General features: G+C 39.7%; 1 protein-coding gene across 1 annotated transcript in view; it reads left to right on the forward strand.

The window, feature by feature from the left end:
• Positions 1-18,836, forward strand: part of PIEZO2 (piezo type mechanosensitive ion channel component 2) — a 286,729-nt gene that overhangs the window by 196,806 nt on the left and 71,087 nt on the right. The window contains exons 13-19 of the mRNA XM_071456986.1: positions 965-1,201; positions 6,157-6,280; positions 7,855-8,102; positions 8,758-8,906; positions 9,657-9,830; positions 13,089-13,130; positions 18,481-18,513. Of these exons, the coding sequence (XP_071313087.1) occupies positions 965-1,201; positions 6,157-6,280; positions 7,855-8,102; positions 8,758-8,906; positions 9,657-9,830; positions 13,089-13,130; positions 18,481-18,513 (1,007 nt within the window). The remainder of the gene's footprint in view (positions 1-964; positions 1,202-6,156; positions 6,281-7,854; positions 8,103-8,757; positions 8,907-9,656; positions 9,831-13,088; positions 13,131-18,480; positions 18,514-18,836) is intronic.

The following is an 18,836-nucleotide window of genomic DNA, read 5'->3' on the forward strand; positions in this document are numbered from 1 at the left end:
ACTATATATTTGAAGAACTTACTTGTAGTTTATTGCTAGCTTTTATCTTCATGACATATTCTGATTTTATGTGATCCAAATGAATTTATGAATTTACTTGTGGTATGCTCTAATGGAAATTCCGTTTATACTACAGCCAAAGTGTAAGCTATTTTCTCATACAAGGATGGAGAAGTAGCATATCAGTGTTTTTCACATACCCTTAAAAGACACAATTTCCTGGAGGGCTAAGCTAACCTGATAGAAATATTCTTAATGTTTAATAATTTTTTTAATGCTTTATTGACAGTTTCTCCACAGTTATAGCAGCAGATACACAACTAAATTTAGTCCTAAATCAATAATATAATATAGATAAAAAACACTTAAACCCCCTAAATCCTTTTCTTCAGTGTTTAATAGAGAAGTTTTCAAAAACAGACTTCTGAAAGCTGTAGAAAATGTTCTGTAGTTGTTGAGTATTCAGGTAATCTACCACAGTTACTGTAGACTAAATGGTCTTCAGGTTGGGTGGAAAGCACACCATAGCTTTCCATTTTAAACTGATTCCACAAAAGCTAGAGCAGTATTGAGTTAATGTTTTGTAACGGTGTCAAAGGCCTTCAATGCAGTACCCATTGATTTGGTTTCGCCATTCCTACTCTGAATTCTTTGCTGCTGTTTCGCAAGAAAAAATTCTGTGCTCAAACTTGAATTTTTATTTTCCATCTCTTTTAGTTTGGTGTAACGGGAGGCAATGAGTCTGCTTACAAAGTGCAGCTAATGCATCAAGGGTTTGCCCTCAGAATCTACTTTCTGCAGGTTCTCCAAGGGGTTTATTTAAGCTGGTCCAGTAGGTGATTAATGTGGGTGAGAGTCTGATGAAAATTAAAATATGTGAATGAAGTGTAACTGGAAATCTGCATCTGTGCTGTTCCTGAATCCATCTGTGGACATTTTTTCCTCTCTTTCCTCCTTCCACAAGGCATGGAGCATCACATATCACAGCTGGTTGACTTTTGTATTACTGATCTGGTCTTGCACGTTGTGGATGATTCGGGACCGAAGGAAATACGCCATGATCAGTTCACCATTCATGGTTTTTTATGGAAATTTACTGCTAATATTACAGTATATATGGAGTATTGAGCTCAAGAATGATGAACTTCCTCAAGTATCTGGTTTTTTAAAAAGAAAAGAACCTGGGGAGTTGGCATCAAAGGTAAGTGTAACAAACAGCTGAGATTTATTTATGAAACCACAAAGTATATTGTGATAAAAATATGGATCTCTTGACATTTCTTTAAGAGTGCATCTACAGTATTCAGCAGCAATTCTAAAGTAAAGGGTAAGTCATTAGAAAGAGTGTTCAGAAAATTGCTTCTTGCATATTAAGCTAATACTAGAGCAAATGGTTCAGACACCTTTTAGGTTTTCATGATAGTTCTGTAGAAAGTACTTGGTGGATTGAAATTTCTCACTTGCTTGGTTTTATAAACTGAATTCAAAACCAGATGTTATTTGATTCTCTAGATTAATACCCATGGGATGTCAGATCTGTCTGTGACTGTGATGGCAACTGGAACTGTGTTGTCATTGCAATTACCAATACTACTCACTCCCTAATGGTTTGGCACAAGCAGCAGCACATAGCAGTGGGTGGCTGAGGTTTAATTCTTTATCCTTACACCTGAATCAGCATGAGTTGAAGTCCATTTTAGGTTAGAACCAAGAGAATTTGCTGACCCCAGTGCATGATAGATTTTTTTTTTAATGTCTTGAAAAAGCATTTTGTTCTGCAATTTTTCTCCTGGAGAAGGGACTGAGCAAAAAGAGGATGTTTTTTCCTAGAGCACTCAAGAGGGGCATCTCAGGGAGTGCATCTAGTTGGCACTGCTCCCCTTGTGCTAAGTGGATCACTTCCCTTGTGACCCCTAATTACAATTTAAGTTGATTCTGTATGACATCTTCCTTGTTGGCAATACCTTTTGGACAACCATTCCTGGGTCTTTAATGCATTTGAAAGTTAGTGAGTGCTGTATTATTTGTCTTGTAACAGTAGGGCTAGTTTGGTAAGAAGGATAAAGCTCAAGGGGTTCTGCAAGAGAAGTTTTACTTTTTTTTTTAATGACTTCATAAATCTCTAAGGAATTTTAACTGTCTTAATACTTCATTCCCTTTGATATTATTTCTTATTGGCTATATCATCAAACATCTTGTCTAAAAACAGATACTGTCAAGAAGTTGGTGTGTGTATATGGTGATTTGGCCACATCCATAAAGCCATTAGGTGTTTAATGGGGTTTTTTAAGCTGAATTAAATGTACTCCATAGCTTTCACAGAATCACACAATAGTTGAAGCCAAAAAAGACTTCTGGAGGTCATTGGTCCAACTCTCAAGCAGAGACATCTTGATTGCCCAGGACCATGCCTAGATGGTTTTTGAATATCCCTATGAGTGGAAACCCTTGTTACATCCTGGGCAACCTGTGCCAGTGCTCAATTACCCTCACAGGAAAAAAAGTTTCCTGATGTTCAGAGGGAATGGCCCATGTTTCAATTTGTGCCTATTGCCTCTGGTCCCATCACTGGGTACCACTGAAAAGAGTCTGGCTCCAGCCTCTTCACGCCTCCCTTTAGATATATATAGACATTGAATGAGATTCCTCCTGAGCTTTGTCTTTTACATAGGAGAGATGTTCCAGTCCCTTCATGGCCATTCAGCTAGACTCTCTCCTGTAGATCCATCTCTCTTGTACTGGGGTGCCAGAACAGGACACAGCACTCAAATTGTGGCCTCACCTCTCAGTGCTGAGTAGGGAAGAAGAATCACCTTCCTCAACCTGCTGTCAACACCTCCTAATGCAGCCATTAACATTCTTTGTCATAAGGGCACATTGCTGGTTTAGTTGTAACTTGTTGTCCACCAGGATCTACAGGCTGTTTCTGCCAAACTACTCTCCAGCTGATTGGACCCCAACACCTAATGGTACATGAGCTGGTTCTTCCTCCCCAGGTGCAGGACTTTGTACATCACCTTGTTGAAAGCCCTGATGTCCTGGCCCCTCTCTCCAGCCCCTCTCTCCTGCCTGTCGAGGTCCTGCTGGATGGCAGCATGACCCTCTGGTGGGTCAGCCACTCCTCCCAGGTGTGCGTTATCAGTAAACTTGGTGAGGGTACACTCTCCCCCATTATCTGGATTAAAAATGAGGATGTTGAACAAGACTGGGTTTAGTATTGACCCCTGGGGCACATTGCTAATAACTGACCTCCAAGTAGACTTTATGCCATTGATCACCACCCATTGAGCTCAGCTGTTCAGTCAGTTTTCAGTTCAGCTCACTGCTCATCCAGCCCACACTCCATCAGCTTCCCCCAGACCACCTTAAGGGGGACAGTTTCTGTCTGGAGTCTAAGAGACAGTATCTGCTGCTCTCCTCTCATCTACCAGGTCAGTCATTTTATCATAAAAGTTTATGAAGCTGGTCAAGCTTCCTCTGAACAGATACACTCTGACTATTCATGATGGTTTTCTCATCCTTCATTTGCCTGGAAATGTTTTTCAGGATTAGCTCCTCCATCACACTAGAAACACAAAATGGTTTGGGATCAGCAGGGACCTTTCAAGATCATTTAGCCCAACCCCCTGCCATAGGCAGGGACATCTTTCACTAGATCAGGTTGCTCAAAGTTCCATCCAGCCTGACCTTGGACACTTCCAATGATGGAGCATCCACTGCTTCTCTAGGAAGCCTTTTCCAACATCTCACTTCTATCACCCTCCCAGGGATTGAAGTGAGGTTGTCCAGGCCTGATCCTTCATCTTGAACTTCTTGAAAAGAAGAGTGACATTTCCTTTCCTCAGCAATTCTCCCATCACCATGTTTGATCAAATATCATTGAGAGTAACCTCTACTAGTGACACCAGCCAGCTCCTAGGCACATCCCATCAGGACCCATGCACTTATGTACGTCCACTTTCTTTAAATATTCCCTGATCCAAGCCTGTTCCACCAAAGGAAGACTCATCCTTGCTTCAGACTTTTCCATGGTCTCCAGGAACTGTGTTTCCTAAGAGCAGTCTTGCTAGCAAAGGCTGAGGCACAGAAGGCATTTGCTACCTCAGTTTCTTCCATGCCCTGTGTCACCAGGGCCTTCGCCCCACTCACCAGGGCCTAGATTTTCCCTAGCCTCCTTTTTTTTGCTGAGGCATGTTCAGAAGCAAATCTTGTTGCTTGATGTGCCTTGCCAAACTCAGTTTCAGGCTTGACTTTTCTAACCATGTCTGAGCATGCATGGCCAGGCAGAGTCTATGCATGCAGGCAGAGTCTATGCATTCCAGCTCTGTTGCTGTGCAAATCCCAATCTCACCTCTGCATCTTTCAGGCCTGTGCTTCCTAAGGAGCCTGTAGCCTGTAGCAATTATTCAAGGCATCACACCCTGTCTCTCTCATCCCAACAAGAGCAACACAGCCCTGCACAGAGATCTCTGATTGCTTGGGTTTGTTCACCATGCTGCAGGGCTCAAGTTTACAGGCACTTGAGAGGGGTACCTGACATGCTGTTTTCCCAGAAAGAATCTGGCAGGTTTCCCTGTAAAGCTGTGTTGAAGTAATTGCCTTGATTATATATACAAATGCTTGCAGTGACCCTGCATAAGCCCTGTTTTGCTGATTATGTATTTCCTTTTGTTCACATCACCCCAGGCACCCTTTGCTTGTTAGCCTTGTCCATCAGTCTCTCTTTAGCAGTTTATCTACTAGTAACTCTGTACCCCTCTTTATTCCTAATTTAAAGTCCTTTGAATAATGGTTGAATTTAAATGGAGACTAGATGCTGTATTCTGCAGAAAGTGTACTGTAATTCTCTCTGCATAAGTGTCTGCATGCTATATGTGTTTCCTGGTCTGAAAATGAGATAAAATCTATACTGTAAAAGGTGACTAAAAGCATTTCTTTCATCTGCAACCCTTCAAGACTTTTCTTAGAGCCAGCTCTGGCTGTGGAAATGCCGAGTAGAACAAGGGAGTAAATGTGGCAGGAAGTCAGAGCTAATCACTGCAGAAGAAAGTCTGTGTTTTACAATATCAAAGGTTTGTGTTGGAAAAGCTAGAGCTCCAGTAGGTATCTGGGGAACTGTGACAAGTCACACAGACTGACAATCTGCTGCCATGGCTCAGTGTTAGCAGCAATGTCAATAAAAAAGCCATCTCCTGGGAGCAATCTTTTTCCCCATTAAGGTCTTGTGCATTAGAAAAAAAAAATACACAGTACCACTGGCCTTGCCATTCTATTGTGTGCAAATATTTGGCTCTTACGTGCTTCTTCTTTGAAATTTTCTGTTCTTCTAGCTATGTAGTGAAATAAGTCTCCTTCTGTGAAGGGAAATTAGCAAAAACTTTGCAGAGAGCAAACATAAAATCAAGTGTGTGACAACAGGTATCATGTTTTTTAAATTTTGTCCAACTCTTGGTATTGCAAGCTGTTGAATGTAGCTTTTTGCAACACACAGAATTGCACTTTTCATTAAAGAAATCCATTTACTTCTAAGGTATCCTGCTGTTACTGAATTAACATCTCTTGAAGCTCTTAAAAGAATTGAGAGCTATCTCAGCTCTTGTAATTGTTGCAAATACAAAGCATATTCCATTAACTGGGTCTTCTGTAACTGCAAGACATACCAAAAAAATGGATTTTTAAATTAACTGTGTTTAAGCACCTGAAGTAACAAACCTCCTAAATCAAAATATTTATGATGTACAAAATCATGATAATGACAACACACTCTTGCATATGCTTCTTCCCTGAAAAAAGGGTAAAAAATGAACAAAAACACAACAAATGGGAATTATATCAATCAAGGCATAATAAGAAGATCCCTAAACTTATAGGACAGTAGTTAAAAACTGAATAAAACAGGGTAGGAATAGATGCATATAAGTGAATATCTTTAAGAAATGAAAATGTGCAAATGAAGCCAAGTTGTCTGTAATGCAGGATGTTTCCTAAATAACATAACTTGCCATAAGATGCACTTTGACACCGCTGCCATTGCTGCCATTTTCTGAGAGACAGAGAAAACAAAGGCATGCAAAATTTGTGAAAACCTATGCTTTCATCAGTAGGACATAGGATATACAATTAGTCTGTTGGTTTTGTTTTGATTTTTGTTTGCAGATTCTTTTCACAATTACTTTCTGGCTACTGCTTAGGCAACACCTCACTGAACAGAAAGCACTTCGGCTAAAAGAAGCTACTTTATCTGAGGTCAAAGTTGGAAGTGAAGAAAATGAAGAAAAAGGTAAAGCCAGATCCAATTTAGTCCTTCAGTCATGATAGAAGTTCCAGTTACTGCATTTCTCTGATGCTGAAAGCAATTAGCAAGGTATCTGTTATTAGCTAAGAAAGATATTACAAAATCTATGTGCAGCTATCTCTGAGCTATAGAAGTAAAACACTTTTAAACTTTAGAACTTCATATAAAATGTTCTTTACTGGAAGGTTATAAAATGACTCATTTCAGAAAGATCATGAAACTTTCAAATGATCAGTCTACTGCTGTGTTCCCAACTCAAACCAGGGGATTAATTGCCTTAAAGTTTAACCACAGGAGATGAGTTTACCTAGGAAAAGTTGCTAAATTCCTTGAAAGTTGTGTTGCTGCATAAACTCTTTTACAGACACAGAAGTTAAACTACAAATTTCAGTGGGAAAAAAAGGATATGTTTTTTCAGTGCAGGGGCTCAAGCACACCTGAGAGCAAAGTTTACTTTTATAGATTCAGCTTGCCTAATAACTCAGTGACCTGTTCTTCCTTTTGCTATGGACACATGTTCCTTCAAATATTCCTTGCCCTCTCTCTCTCTCTCTGGATGTTAAACTGAAAAAGTTCAATGCACTGAAATGGCAGAAAGTGAGCCCTGGAAGCAGTGATGTTGTTCTGTCTCTGATTAATTGTAAGCCTTGTCTCAGTAAAACATCTGATCAATGTCAAAGCTGTACTACAAGGATTTTCAAGGCAAGAGCCTGAGAAGGGGGATGGTGAGTGGGACAAAAGGAGTGGGCAAGCATTTTGATGGTGAAGTTTCAATATTGCTCTCAGTGGAAGGAAAAACAACTGTGCTATGGTTCTGGCAAGCCCTGTTATCTAGGTACTTGCGCACGTACTTGCTGCTGGGGGTCACTTACCCTAATCTCCACATACGTCATAAGGTTAATAACTGGGGAATCTTGACCTCTTCATAAGGCCAAAGCAGCATTTCTTTTCTGGCCCAGGTGCAGCACAAAAACCTGGATAAATGGTAGCTTTTTTGAAAAACTGCAGTGTTAGTGCAGCACTTCTATTTTTTAAGCTTCTTTGGGTTTATGTTAATGTTTTCCCTTGGTTGTGGTTTTTGAGGATAAACACAATATTATCTAAAGGATGAAGCTCAAGACAAAAGGCTGGAACTCGAGATGAGAGTTTAAACTCGTGAGGTTTCTGGTGGTGCTGGTGGTCTCTTTGTTTTCCAATTCAAAAGGTTGCTTACTCGATAGTATAAGAGTATATGGAAAGTGTTTTGGCTGTTATCCATTATGCAACCCTTAAGCTCTAATTTTCCACTAAAGCTGCTGACATTTCAGACAAAGAGAAGGTGGGTGTCTGGTAAGGATGTATAGCCATGTGCCCTATGGCTCCAGCAGCAGGTTTAAGCTCACACAAAGTTAAAACCCTTTTCCTTGCTCTGGAGGCATGCATGATTAGGAATTACAGTCTCTTGTGAATATTGAGTTTTAAGTTTCTGTGTTGTGTGCAGAGATTTTACTTTCCATCCATTTAAATTCTTACTAAAAGTCCCCAGAAGAGACAGGCCAAATGTGACTCTGTGTTTGCAGAAGAGGAGTCGCAGGAGGGAGAAGTGTCAGAAGAACAGGAAGAGGAGAAGGAAGAGGAGGAGGAGGGAGAGGAGGAGGATGAACAGGATATTATGAAAGTCTTGGGGAAGCTGGTGATGGCTATGTTAATCAAGTACTGGATTTACGTCTGTGGGGGCATGTTCTTCTTTGTCAGCTTTGAGGGTACAATTGTCATGTACAAAATCATCTACATGGTACTGTTCCTCTTCTGTGTGGCCCTCTACCAGGTAAGGGAGAACTGTGTTAACTGAATTTTATCCTTGAATAGGACTGTTCGTACTTTTAGCTTGGTAATAAAGTAGCTCCAAATAGAATTCATTAACAGTGAACTTGTTCTTTAGTTAAGCACAACAGAATAAGACCATTTGAAGGGATTAAGACTAATTTTCCTCTGGTTTTTTGGTTATAGTGACAGGCGAAGTGCATGTAAATTAGATACAATGCACACCTCTGGCATGCCACTTCACCATAAGCTTTGGAACCTTTGTGGAAAATTCTGAGTCTATGCACATTCTACATAGCCACCAGTTTTTATGACAGCTGGTCCACACTGCTTCCACACCCCAATGAGCATGGCAGTCCCTCTTCTCCTGGACTTTCTACTCCTAATAGTGATGAAATTAGCTGGCTGAAGCTGTCCCTGACTTTGTGTCCATGGCCCATATCTCATCAGACATTTTTGCACAAAAGTTCAATGCATTTGCATCAGGAGTAAAAACTAACTCAAAAATCTGTGCCTGACACTTGGTAATCATTGCTTACTTCAGACCAGCTGGGAAAAATAGTGTTCTTCATTCTTGTTTGACAGTACAATGTTGCCAATATTTTTATCGGTGTCTTTGCCTTCAGCTTGTGTCAGCATCTTTAGTGTGTGATTTTCAGGTACACTATGAATGGTGGAGAAAGATTTTAAAGTACTTCTGGATGTCAGTGGTTGTTTACACGATGTTGGTACTTATCTTCATCTACACATACCAGTTTGAGTCATTCCCTGGGTTGTGGAAGAACATGACAGGCCTGGATGAAAGGAAGTGAGTGGTTTTGATTAATTTTTTATTTGTATCTTTTATCTGAGTTCAGTGTGATGGAAGGATCTAAGAGAAGTCTTTCTTCTTATGGGAGAAAAACATCATGCAGCCATTCTCAGGCATAGCTGATTTTAGGCACTCAGTTATGAAGCCATAGATTTATTGATATAACCATAGAACTGAGCAAAACCAAGAGAGGAGCTCAGAGTTGTATTTTCTCCAATTGGCTGCTTAGGCCTTTGGATTGCTTATGTTCTCAATACAGTGCCAATACTTCTCTTCACCACTTCAACCATAGGAGCCAGATCCAGGGAAAGATTAAGGGTAGATCTGCAAGATGTTTAGAACTGATGAAAGTAAACCTGCTTTCCAGCTAATAAGGAGCACTGGGATTCTTCATCCTTATGATGAGTTGGGCATTTCTCAAGACAAGCTTACACTGGAAAGTATAAGCAATATAAGTGGATCTCCAGTGCAGGACTTTCAGTCAGAGAAAACTCATCTGATTCAAGAGATCTGTGGCAGAGTTTGTTCATTTGACTGTACTTTTACAGTACCTCTCTACATTACTGAGTCTGAACACAGGATACTTGCATTGTAAAACTTGCTAGTTTGGGAGAATTTTAGAAACCAAAACCACACAAAAAGTACCATCCCCTTATTTTCTATTGGAAATAATTTGTAGAAATGTCTCATGGAAAGAATATTTTGTGTGAAAAGGTGCCTTAGTGGAATGCTTTTTTTTTTTTCCAGACTAGAGGACCTCGGCTTAAAACAGTTTTCTGTGGCTGATCTATTCACACGCATCTTTATCCCCACCTCCTTCCTACTGGTGTGTATCTTACACCTTCACTATTTCCATGATCGGTTTCTGCAGATCACTGATTTAAAAGCTGTAACCAGCAAACAGGACAACACTATTTACAGGTAAAGAAGCAAAATAAATTCAGCTATTGATGATCTGTATGGAAATGCTGTTTCTGACTATCTTGTGATGCTCACTTTTTGGTAGATATTATTTGCCTTTGCTATGACTAGCTGGCTTAAAAAGAAAGTGCACAGTATCCAGCACCCCACTACGACCAAAGTATCTGTCTTTCCCCATTTTCCCCTACATACTGAACTTTTTAATTTTAAGATACATTTTCAAAGGTACCAATGACATTTATATATTTATTTAATTGGCTTTGACCTTTACTGGCAGTTAGGTTAATTACTGTGTGTGCCCTTTTGTATGTGTGTTCCTGTCAGTATTAAGAAATACAGCTTTTATTTTGGGTCACTTCTTTTGTTTCAACATCCATTTTGACATCCACATGAAGATTTGGATATGTGTGGAAAACACCACATTTGCATTGAACAGTTAGGTCTTTTTGTAAAGTTAATCTTCAGAAACAGAAGAATTCCGAATTTGTGGTTATTTTTCACAGTACTGACCCTTGGCTGTGCTAGACATTTGGTGATTTCATCTAGACATTCATTAGCGTTTTTTCGTGAATCTGGGACATCACTTTTCCAGTGTTCGGTTCTTACATATTTTCCTGTGCAAAAACCAGTCTGGCCTAGGATCCTCCAGGAGTATGAGAGAGAGAAATGGTTTTGTAGTACATAGTGTTATATTATGCAATGACAATTATGTTCATTTTTTGAAGTGAGCAATTAATTTAGACCCCACTTTTAGAATGTTCACCTGTCTAGTGATAGGTGTATCTCAGCTGGACTTCTATGAACTGGGACTAGCTGCATTACACCACATAGACCACAGGGAATGATGCCAATTACTTAACAGGGAATTATGTTCTACGTTATGCAAGATTTAAAAAGCATTTCAATTATTTTTCATACATTCAAGTCGACATGAAGCTACTTCACAGTGTATGGTACAAGTTTGTGCCATGAGAATAAGCTCCAGTTCTATGGAATACTTCCAATTTCTATATTTAAATAATTGCTAAGACCAGAACTGATCAAACTTGATAAAATTTCCTAATAAAGATGTGGGGGGGATTAAACTTAATTTTTAAATGTCTGTCTTTGTAACAGCTCTCCTGTTGCTCTTCTTGAATTGCTAAATGTGATGGTAGATTCAAGGGTGCTTTTGTAATGGCCTATGAGCAAATTTCCCTTGCCCATAGTGGACTTCTGTGCAGTAGTAGGTATATGTTAAGAGCTCAGAATTGGCCAGGTCCTGAAAACAGAGCCCACATATGTGTCCAATCTGAAATGGGGCTTTTCCTGGGCTCAAGCATTTGGGGGAATGCTTTACAGTTTGCAGTAACTCTGCAAGCTCTCTGGCAGCCCAAAGTTTGCACTCAGTTTGTGCTGAGTAACAAAGGAAGTTTCCACCTCCCTTCTAGTGTGATCCAATAGACACAGAATAAAAACAAAAAGACCCTGAGGCACTCGTAGGATTTTGATGGGTTCACTTTGCCTGCGCAACCGCTACTTGAAAATCTCTCCATTGCACGTGAAAGATACAAGAATATTATACAGCTTTCCAAATGGTGGCATGAAGAGGATCACTGTGACTAAAGTCACTTTATTCCCAAAGGATGGAACTGCTGATGGTGAAGAACAAAATGTTTTAATGCATTGTGAGCAAACATTTTTGCCAGAAATAAATGGCCTTGAGATATCATGCTGAAAGTGGACATTCATTGTCGTACCAAGCTTTTTATTAAAGTCACAGATGAAGAGGAAGGTGTGATATCATCAGCTTTTTTATCTTGGCATTAGAATGCTATTTTTTTGAATCTAAATGTTTACTAGATTGTTTTAAGCAGTCACATAAGAAGTTAAATATTTTTAACTGTTAAATGTTTCATATGTGCTACATTTGCCATTTTGCAGTATTTTCAAAATCACAAATATCTCCTTTGTTCCTCCTGAGAAGCTTTAACTATTATGACCCATACCCCAGTCAGAGCAGTTTTCTTGGTTTGTACTCCTACTAACACTGTCTGGCATATGAAAATCCATCTCTTTTCTTCTCTTCATGCAATAAATCACTATTGAGCCTCATCTGACTTTATAGTTCAAAGCTTCACAATAAGAGCACAGCTGATGTTTATATTGGTGATGCATAAAGCTGGATAAGAACTAACACAACAACCATCTTCAGCTTAAGAGTAATGCGAGCAATAAGTAGCAGGGGCAATTAAAACCGATTCAAGATTAATATATATGTGCAGTTTTCTCTCAAAGCTACTAAAAATTAATTTTCCTTTTTTGCTTTGGAGACACTAGCATTCACTTAACAAATGCTTTACCTTTTTAAACTGCTTTTATGCTGCATCTTTGGCAACAAAATAAAAAAAAAGTAAACAAACAGAACCTTTATTTTGAGTAACAAGACAGAACTCAGTCCTTTTAATAGTACACTTAAAATAATCGCAGCAGCTGAGAGCTGGTCATGAAAGCAATAAAGAAAGCATGTCCAGTTCCTCCATCTGCTTTTGAACTGCCAGGTGTGATTACAGTACTACAGTTGTGTGTAACTGAAGAGTCCTGTTGAAATTGCTAAGAATGTTCATTTATTAAAATGCAGCTTCTCATGAGCAAAATTTGCAGAGTGAGTTGAAGAGTAAGGGTCTGCCAGCTGCAAAGAGAGGACACAGAAACTGGCACATTGGAACTGCCAGAGTGAGGCACTTCTCACTATTTATAAAAGTGTCAGAACTGATTGTCACAGTTTGACATCTGCAAGAGAAAGAAAAATTCTCTAATTAGGACTTTCCAAACCCATTTCCTTGCTGTACCATGAATTATGGGATGTCAGAGATAAAGGTGGTGGGGTAGATAATTTCTCTGTTATGATGCTCTGCCATAATTACCTTTACATATATATTTTGAAAAGAAAAAAAATATTTTAAAAATTGGTGGTATTCTAAGGCTTACTTCAAATAAAGCAGTAAAGGCTGTTCTCACATTTTGAGGACTATGAAAATTATCTGTAGTTCTGACTGAAGTTGCGTAGGATCTAAATATCTAAGAGTTGCATTTTTAAGCTTCCTAGACTTTTCATTGCATGGTGTATGTTAAAATTTCAGAGTGTGCATTGTTATGACAATGTGCCATAACACATTGTAGACAGGAAAGTGTGTTCAGTTCCTATTTAACGGCTTTCTTTTCTCTCTCTAATTCATTTCCCATTTTCATCCTGTGCTTTCATCTCCCACCTCATAGCCATGCCAAAGTCAATGGCCGTGTATATCTAATAATTAATAGGTGGGTACTTCAATTCTTCCTTTTCTTTAAAAGCAATATACCTTATTTTTTTGGTTACTTCTTAGCTGCCTTAAAGCAAAGTACGTTCTTGCTGCGCAGTACTGTGAAGTAAGCAGGGAGATAATATTGTTCAGGTGTTGCAGTTTCCTAAAGCTGATGAAGCAGTTAATACACCTCTTCTGCATATTTATACATTGTGAGTTTCTTCTCCCAGCTGAGAATTCTCCTAAACTTTGCCCATGCCTCAATGCAGGAATAATTGGTGCTATTTGTAATTGGCTGCAGACAATAGATTTGGTTGAGGAGGCTCGTTTGTCTACCCTTTATTTGTGCATGGAAAGATGCATGCCTGCATGCGCCTGTGTACACCCAGACACACAAACACAGAGACACACATCCCTGTCTTTCTCAAGCATGTAAGAATAAGAATTTGAGGGCCTGTTCAGTTAAATATATGGTATTTACACGAGTTTCTACAGACTGAAATTTCAGAGTTGGAAAGGGAACACTGAACCCACTGCATGCTAAGGCTGTTAATTCACAAGGCTGAGTTGGGTGCTGCAGGATCCAAACTTGAAAAATTGCCATCATGATAATCCCTTTATAAATGGCATCTTGAAAACTCTGTAAATTAGATTCCTTTCAAAATACTTGACTGGAATAAATGTGAGCTATTTTTAAGTCATCTCTGAGAATAGGACTTCTGAGTTGTTGTCATTACTGAATATAAACAGAAAAACCAAGAAGATGCATTGTTTAGATATTTTAGATATTTGTGACTACCTGCTCTAACAAGAAGTCAATTTATGAGTCATGTTCATGCTCCTTCTTCAAATGTCATCACACGGTTTGAGTCACTGTTCCTAAAAGTTCACCAGAGCTGGAATTCTGGTCTACAGAAGTCTGTGTTTAAGGGAGTGGTGAGGGCAAGCACCTTGGCTAAGGCAGGCAAGCTGGTTGCCAAGGGGCATGGCCAGCAGGCAAGGCTGGGCTCTCACCCATGGGCAGTCATGAACCAACAATTGAGGGTGAGGATCAGATCTGGAATTGGTAAGAGGGTCAGCCACAGCCTGGTGAGGCCCAGTGAGTGCATGGAGACAAGCCAGGTGTGTAGTAAAGGCAGAGTGTCGGTCTGCATGTCAGGCTCAGGGTCAGGGAGGTGTGGGAGCAGGCACAGACAGCACTGCGATGCAGCCACAACCCAGCGGTGGAGGCCTCGGCATGGACACTGCACCCAGTGAAAGGAGAGGGACCTCTGCACCAAGGATTCCTCACCTGTCCAAATACCCCAACAGGGCTTGGATTCAAGCAGCATATCCCCTTAAAGCCCTGGAAAGGCACTCAAGGTCCTGCCAGTGGAGGTGTGGCACTCTGTGCTCAGTTTGAGTCTTGGAGACCAAATATTTGGGACATGGGTCACTAGCGTTCTGCAGAGCAGAAAGCTTTCTGTTCTTAAGGCTTTGCATGAAAGATACTTGAGAACTTCTTTTAGCCAGAAAGTTTCAAGCTATTCATAAACAGCAAAAAATTATCAAAGACAAAAGCTGCTTAATAATGCATTCAATTAATTAATCTTCTGCTCCAGTAAATTGCAATTAGGTGAAAGTACTAGGAATCCAGCAAGGACCTGTGGCACATGCCTGATTTCAGTGCCACAGAAATTGCTTTGTTGCCAAAAACTAGATCTCTTGGTATAGTTCTCATTGTTGATATCCTATTTAATGAACCTGAGAGTAAGAAATGCTCTCAGCTAAAAGCAGTAGTGGCTGTACCTTCAAGGCTTGTTGCCTGCATTATTATTTAGTTATTTCTCTCCCTTAGTATCAGACACAATGCCTTTATGTTATTTGGGGTAATTTCCCACTGGTATGTGGCTTCCAACAATGAAATCATATCTCTTCATAGCTGTGAAGATGTATGGGTAGCTTGTCTTAAAAATTCTAAACTCATGAAGTTTTTATATCTTAATAACTCAATGTTGTTGGTTACAATATAATGTGATCTTGTAGTGAAAAAAAAGGAAAAAAAGAAATTGGAAAAGCAATTCTGGCAGTACATAAGGAAGTTTTGGAAGAAAGATTCCAAATAGACTGATTTTCCAGTGGGCAGGGCATTTTATATATCCTTGGATCTCCTAAGCGCATGATCCAATGCTCAAGCCTACTGATGCCAATAAAAATAAACCTACTTGAAACCAAACCCATACTGAGGCTTTATCAGGTATATATATCATATGTACTGATCTTTATAACCCCATTTGCCTCCTGGATATCCAGAACGTGAATGAGAATTATGAATAAGAGAAAGATTAGTCCACTCATACCAAATCCTATAGAGTTACTGTGTTTCTGTCCAATTTACACTGAGGTAAGTCATTAAGTCTTTGATTTACATCAGTGTGAATGGAGTTTTTTCATTATAAAAGTCACTTGAGAAAATATCTCATAAAAATCAATGCAATTGCATATATACAAAACCTGTCTGATTGTATGGTTACTTTCATTTCATGGTGCACTGCCTTTTAAATAAGCACTGATGTTTTATAGTAACCAGGGATCTCTATAGCATTTGAACTGAACTGAAAATTCATCCTCTCTTCTTTATACATGACCCTCCTATTGGTATTTTATTAGAGTTTTAGGTAAATATAAGTTAGTTATGTCATTTTAGGGAACCTTGATGTTTAGTAACTTTATAGAGATTTGAATATCCTTCTAGTGTCTATGCTAGCTGATCTGTGATTTAGATATGAAAATAATCAAAGAGTCCCAAAAGTGATGATTGGTAAATGGCTTTACGAAGGGCAAATCATACCTAACAAATTTGGTGTCCTTCTATGATAAGGGTGGGGCAGAGCAACTGACATTGTCTGCCTGAATTCATGCAAAGGGTTTGACACTATCCCATATGATATCCTTGTCTCCAATTTGGAGAGATGTGGTTTTCATGGATGGACCCCTTGGTGAATAAAGAACTGGCTGGATGGCCACACAGAATTGGTCAACGGCTCATTGTTTATGAGACCAGTGATGAGTAGTGTCTCTCAACACTGGTACTGGGGCTGAGACCGTTCAACATTTTTGTTGGTGACATGGACAGTGGGATCAAGGGCACCCTCAGCATGTCTGCTGAGGACACCAGGCTGTGTGCTGTGTCACACTGGAGGGAAGGGATGGCATCCAGAGGGACATTGACACACTCAGGAGGTGGACCCATGCAAATCTCATGAGGTACAGCAAAGCAAAGTGCAGGGTCCTCCACCTGGGTCGTGGCAATCCCAGACACACCGATGGGTTGGGCAGAGAAGGACAGAGAGTAGCCCTGAGGAGAAGGACCTGGGTGTGATGGTTGATGGAAAACTCAGCCAGCATGCACTCAAAGCCCAGAAAGCCAATGGATTCCTGGGCTGCATCCAAAGGAGCATGGTGAGCAGGTCAAAGGAAGTGATTCTGCCCCTCTACTCTGCTCTGGTGAGACCTCATCTGGAGTGCTGCATCCAGCTCTGAGGTCTCCAACATAAGAAGGCCTGGAACTGTTGAAGCAAGTCCAGATTAGAGGCACAAAGTTGGTAAGAGGACTGGAGCACCTCCCTTATGAAGACAGGCTGAGAAAGTTGGGGCTGTTCAGCCTTATGAAGGAGAAATTGCTTGGAGACCTCACAGCAGCTTTCCAGTATCTGAAGAGGGCCTACAGGGAATCTGGAGAGGGACTTTGCATCAGGAATTGCACTGACAGGAGAAGGAGTAATGGGTACAAATAGAAAGAGGAGAAATTTAAGTTAGATATTAGGAAGAAATTCTTTACTGTTGAGTGGAGAGACACTGGAACAGGGAGGTTGTGGATGCCCCAGTCCTGGCAGCGTTCAAGGCCAGGTTGGATCAGACTCTGAGCAACCTGGTCTGCTGGTCTGCCCATGGTAGTGGATGCTTTAAGGTCCCTTCCCACCTAAACTATTTTATGATTCTGTTTTCAGTAGCCAAAGCTATTGAATAAATTCTTGAATATAAGATTTTTTCAGGTTATTAGACACTCAGGTTAATTGCCCAACCCATGATAAGGAATTTTAGAAATGGATGTGGCTAAAATTTGATTAAACTTTATTACTTGATATTTTTTGGTGTTTGAATGTCCTGTTAAACTTCTAATTTTAAACCAGCTTTTCTGCTTTTTGACAATTGGCATGATATTTCTACTTCACGATTCTTTAGTCAGATTTCTGTAGTTTTTCCTGCATTTGAGACTCCAAAGATTCCTTCTTGAAGAAACTGCAGCTCCCAAATGATTGAAAAATAATTCTGCTTGTTTGAATTTCTCATTAACTACCTAGTCTATTCTCTTAATTTTTAATGATCAGGAAAAAAATATTTTTAGTTTCTTTAAAAACCCTAAAATTGGCAGAATTTCCTGTCTAAATGGTTATAGGCCAGAATTTCACATCAAGAAAAATAAATCTCTGAGGTGGTACTATGGCATTTTAGAACAGCCTTACAGGTGCTTGAAAGAATGCTGAGTGTAGTAATTTCAATAGCATAACCAAACATTTAATGACCTAATCATACACTTGCCAAAGGGAGACTTCATTGCAAGGAGTCGTATTCAAAGGGAAACGGGTTTCTGCAACTTTGGGAGGTGAGTCCCAACAGCACAGTTTTGGGAGAAAAAAGAAAACCATAAAAAAATATTTATCTTCTATAGTAAAGAAAATATATATACTGAATAATCTCAGGGGGAAAAAAGGCATCATGGCACTAGAGAAATATTGTTTCTGTGTTAAATCGGTTGTATCCCAGTTTTGGTAGTGTGAAGCTTACTGATGGATTTAGATGGAGACTATTAAAAATTAAATAAAAATTCTCTGTGTGATGTTGCAAAGAGAGAATCAATGGCACTATCAAAGACAGATATTATAAAAATCTTCTGAAGGTGCAGCCATGGAATTCTTGCTTTTGTTTGTTCCCAAAATGGTAGCTGGGAGAAAAATTGCAAATTCCTTGGCTTTCTAGGTGAATCTTTTAATTGGAGGAAGATGGAAATGCATTTTACAGTGATAGGTCAGATACTTGTGATGGTTCAGCTGCATTACTCAGAGCATGGTACAGCACTGACCACATTTAGCACTGGTGTGAATAGGTTGCCCCCTTTCCATCTGTGCTGCAAATCCACGTTTCCTTATAGAAGCACCCCGTGAATGTCATGATGGCATGCTCTTGGCATCAGAAGGCTTCTGCAGATGGAGTAGGAGAATGCTTTATGACTTGTGATGTAGCATGACGTATTTGTCAATGACCTTCTTCTGTAACCCCTCTGTTCTCATCTCCCTTTTTCTTTCTGTTCCAATTACTTTGAGCAGCCTCAAGAAAAAAATACCAAACCACCAAAATGAGTAAGTCCCCAGTGAAGTCATGAAATGTTTCCTCTTAATGTCATTTCATGCTTCTACATCTTAAACTCTGACCATTTTCTCCAGTGGGGAAAATGTCAAGTTTAAGTGCCAATACCACTCATTACTAACTAACCATTAGTATCTGAGTGAGAAGTAGTTACTAATACATTCCAACGACCCAATTTTCAGTGTGTGTTTGGAGAGAGTACCAGAATCATTAACTGTTCTACTTCTAAGGCATTTTCCATGAACAGTTAATTCTTTTCTAATCAAACAGTTTGAAAAAGACTACAATGTCATTACTACTCAGTTTGCTGACATGC

Source organism: Agelaius tricolor, unplaced genomic scaffold, assembly GCF_023055355.1.
Source record: "Agelaius tricolor isolate 1412-34295 unplaced genomic scaffold, bAgeTri1.0.p SCAF_2, whole genome shotgun sequence".
Taxonomy (NCBI): Eukaryota; Metazoa; Chordata; class Aves; order Passeriformes; family Icteridae; genus Agelaius; species Agelaius tricolor.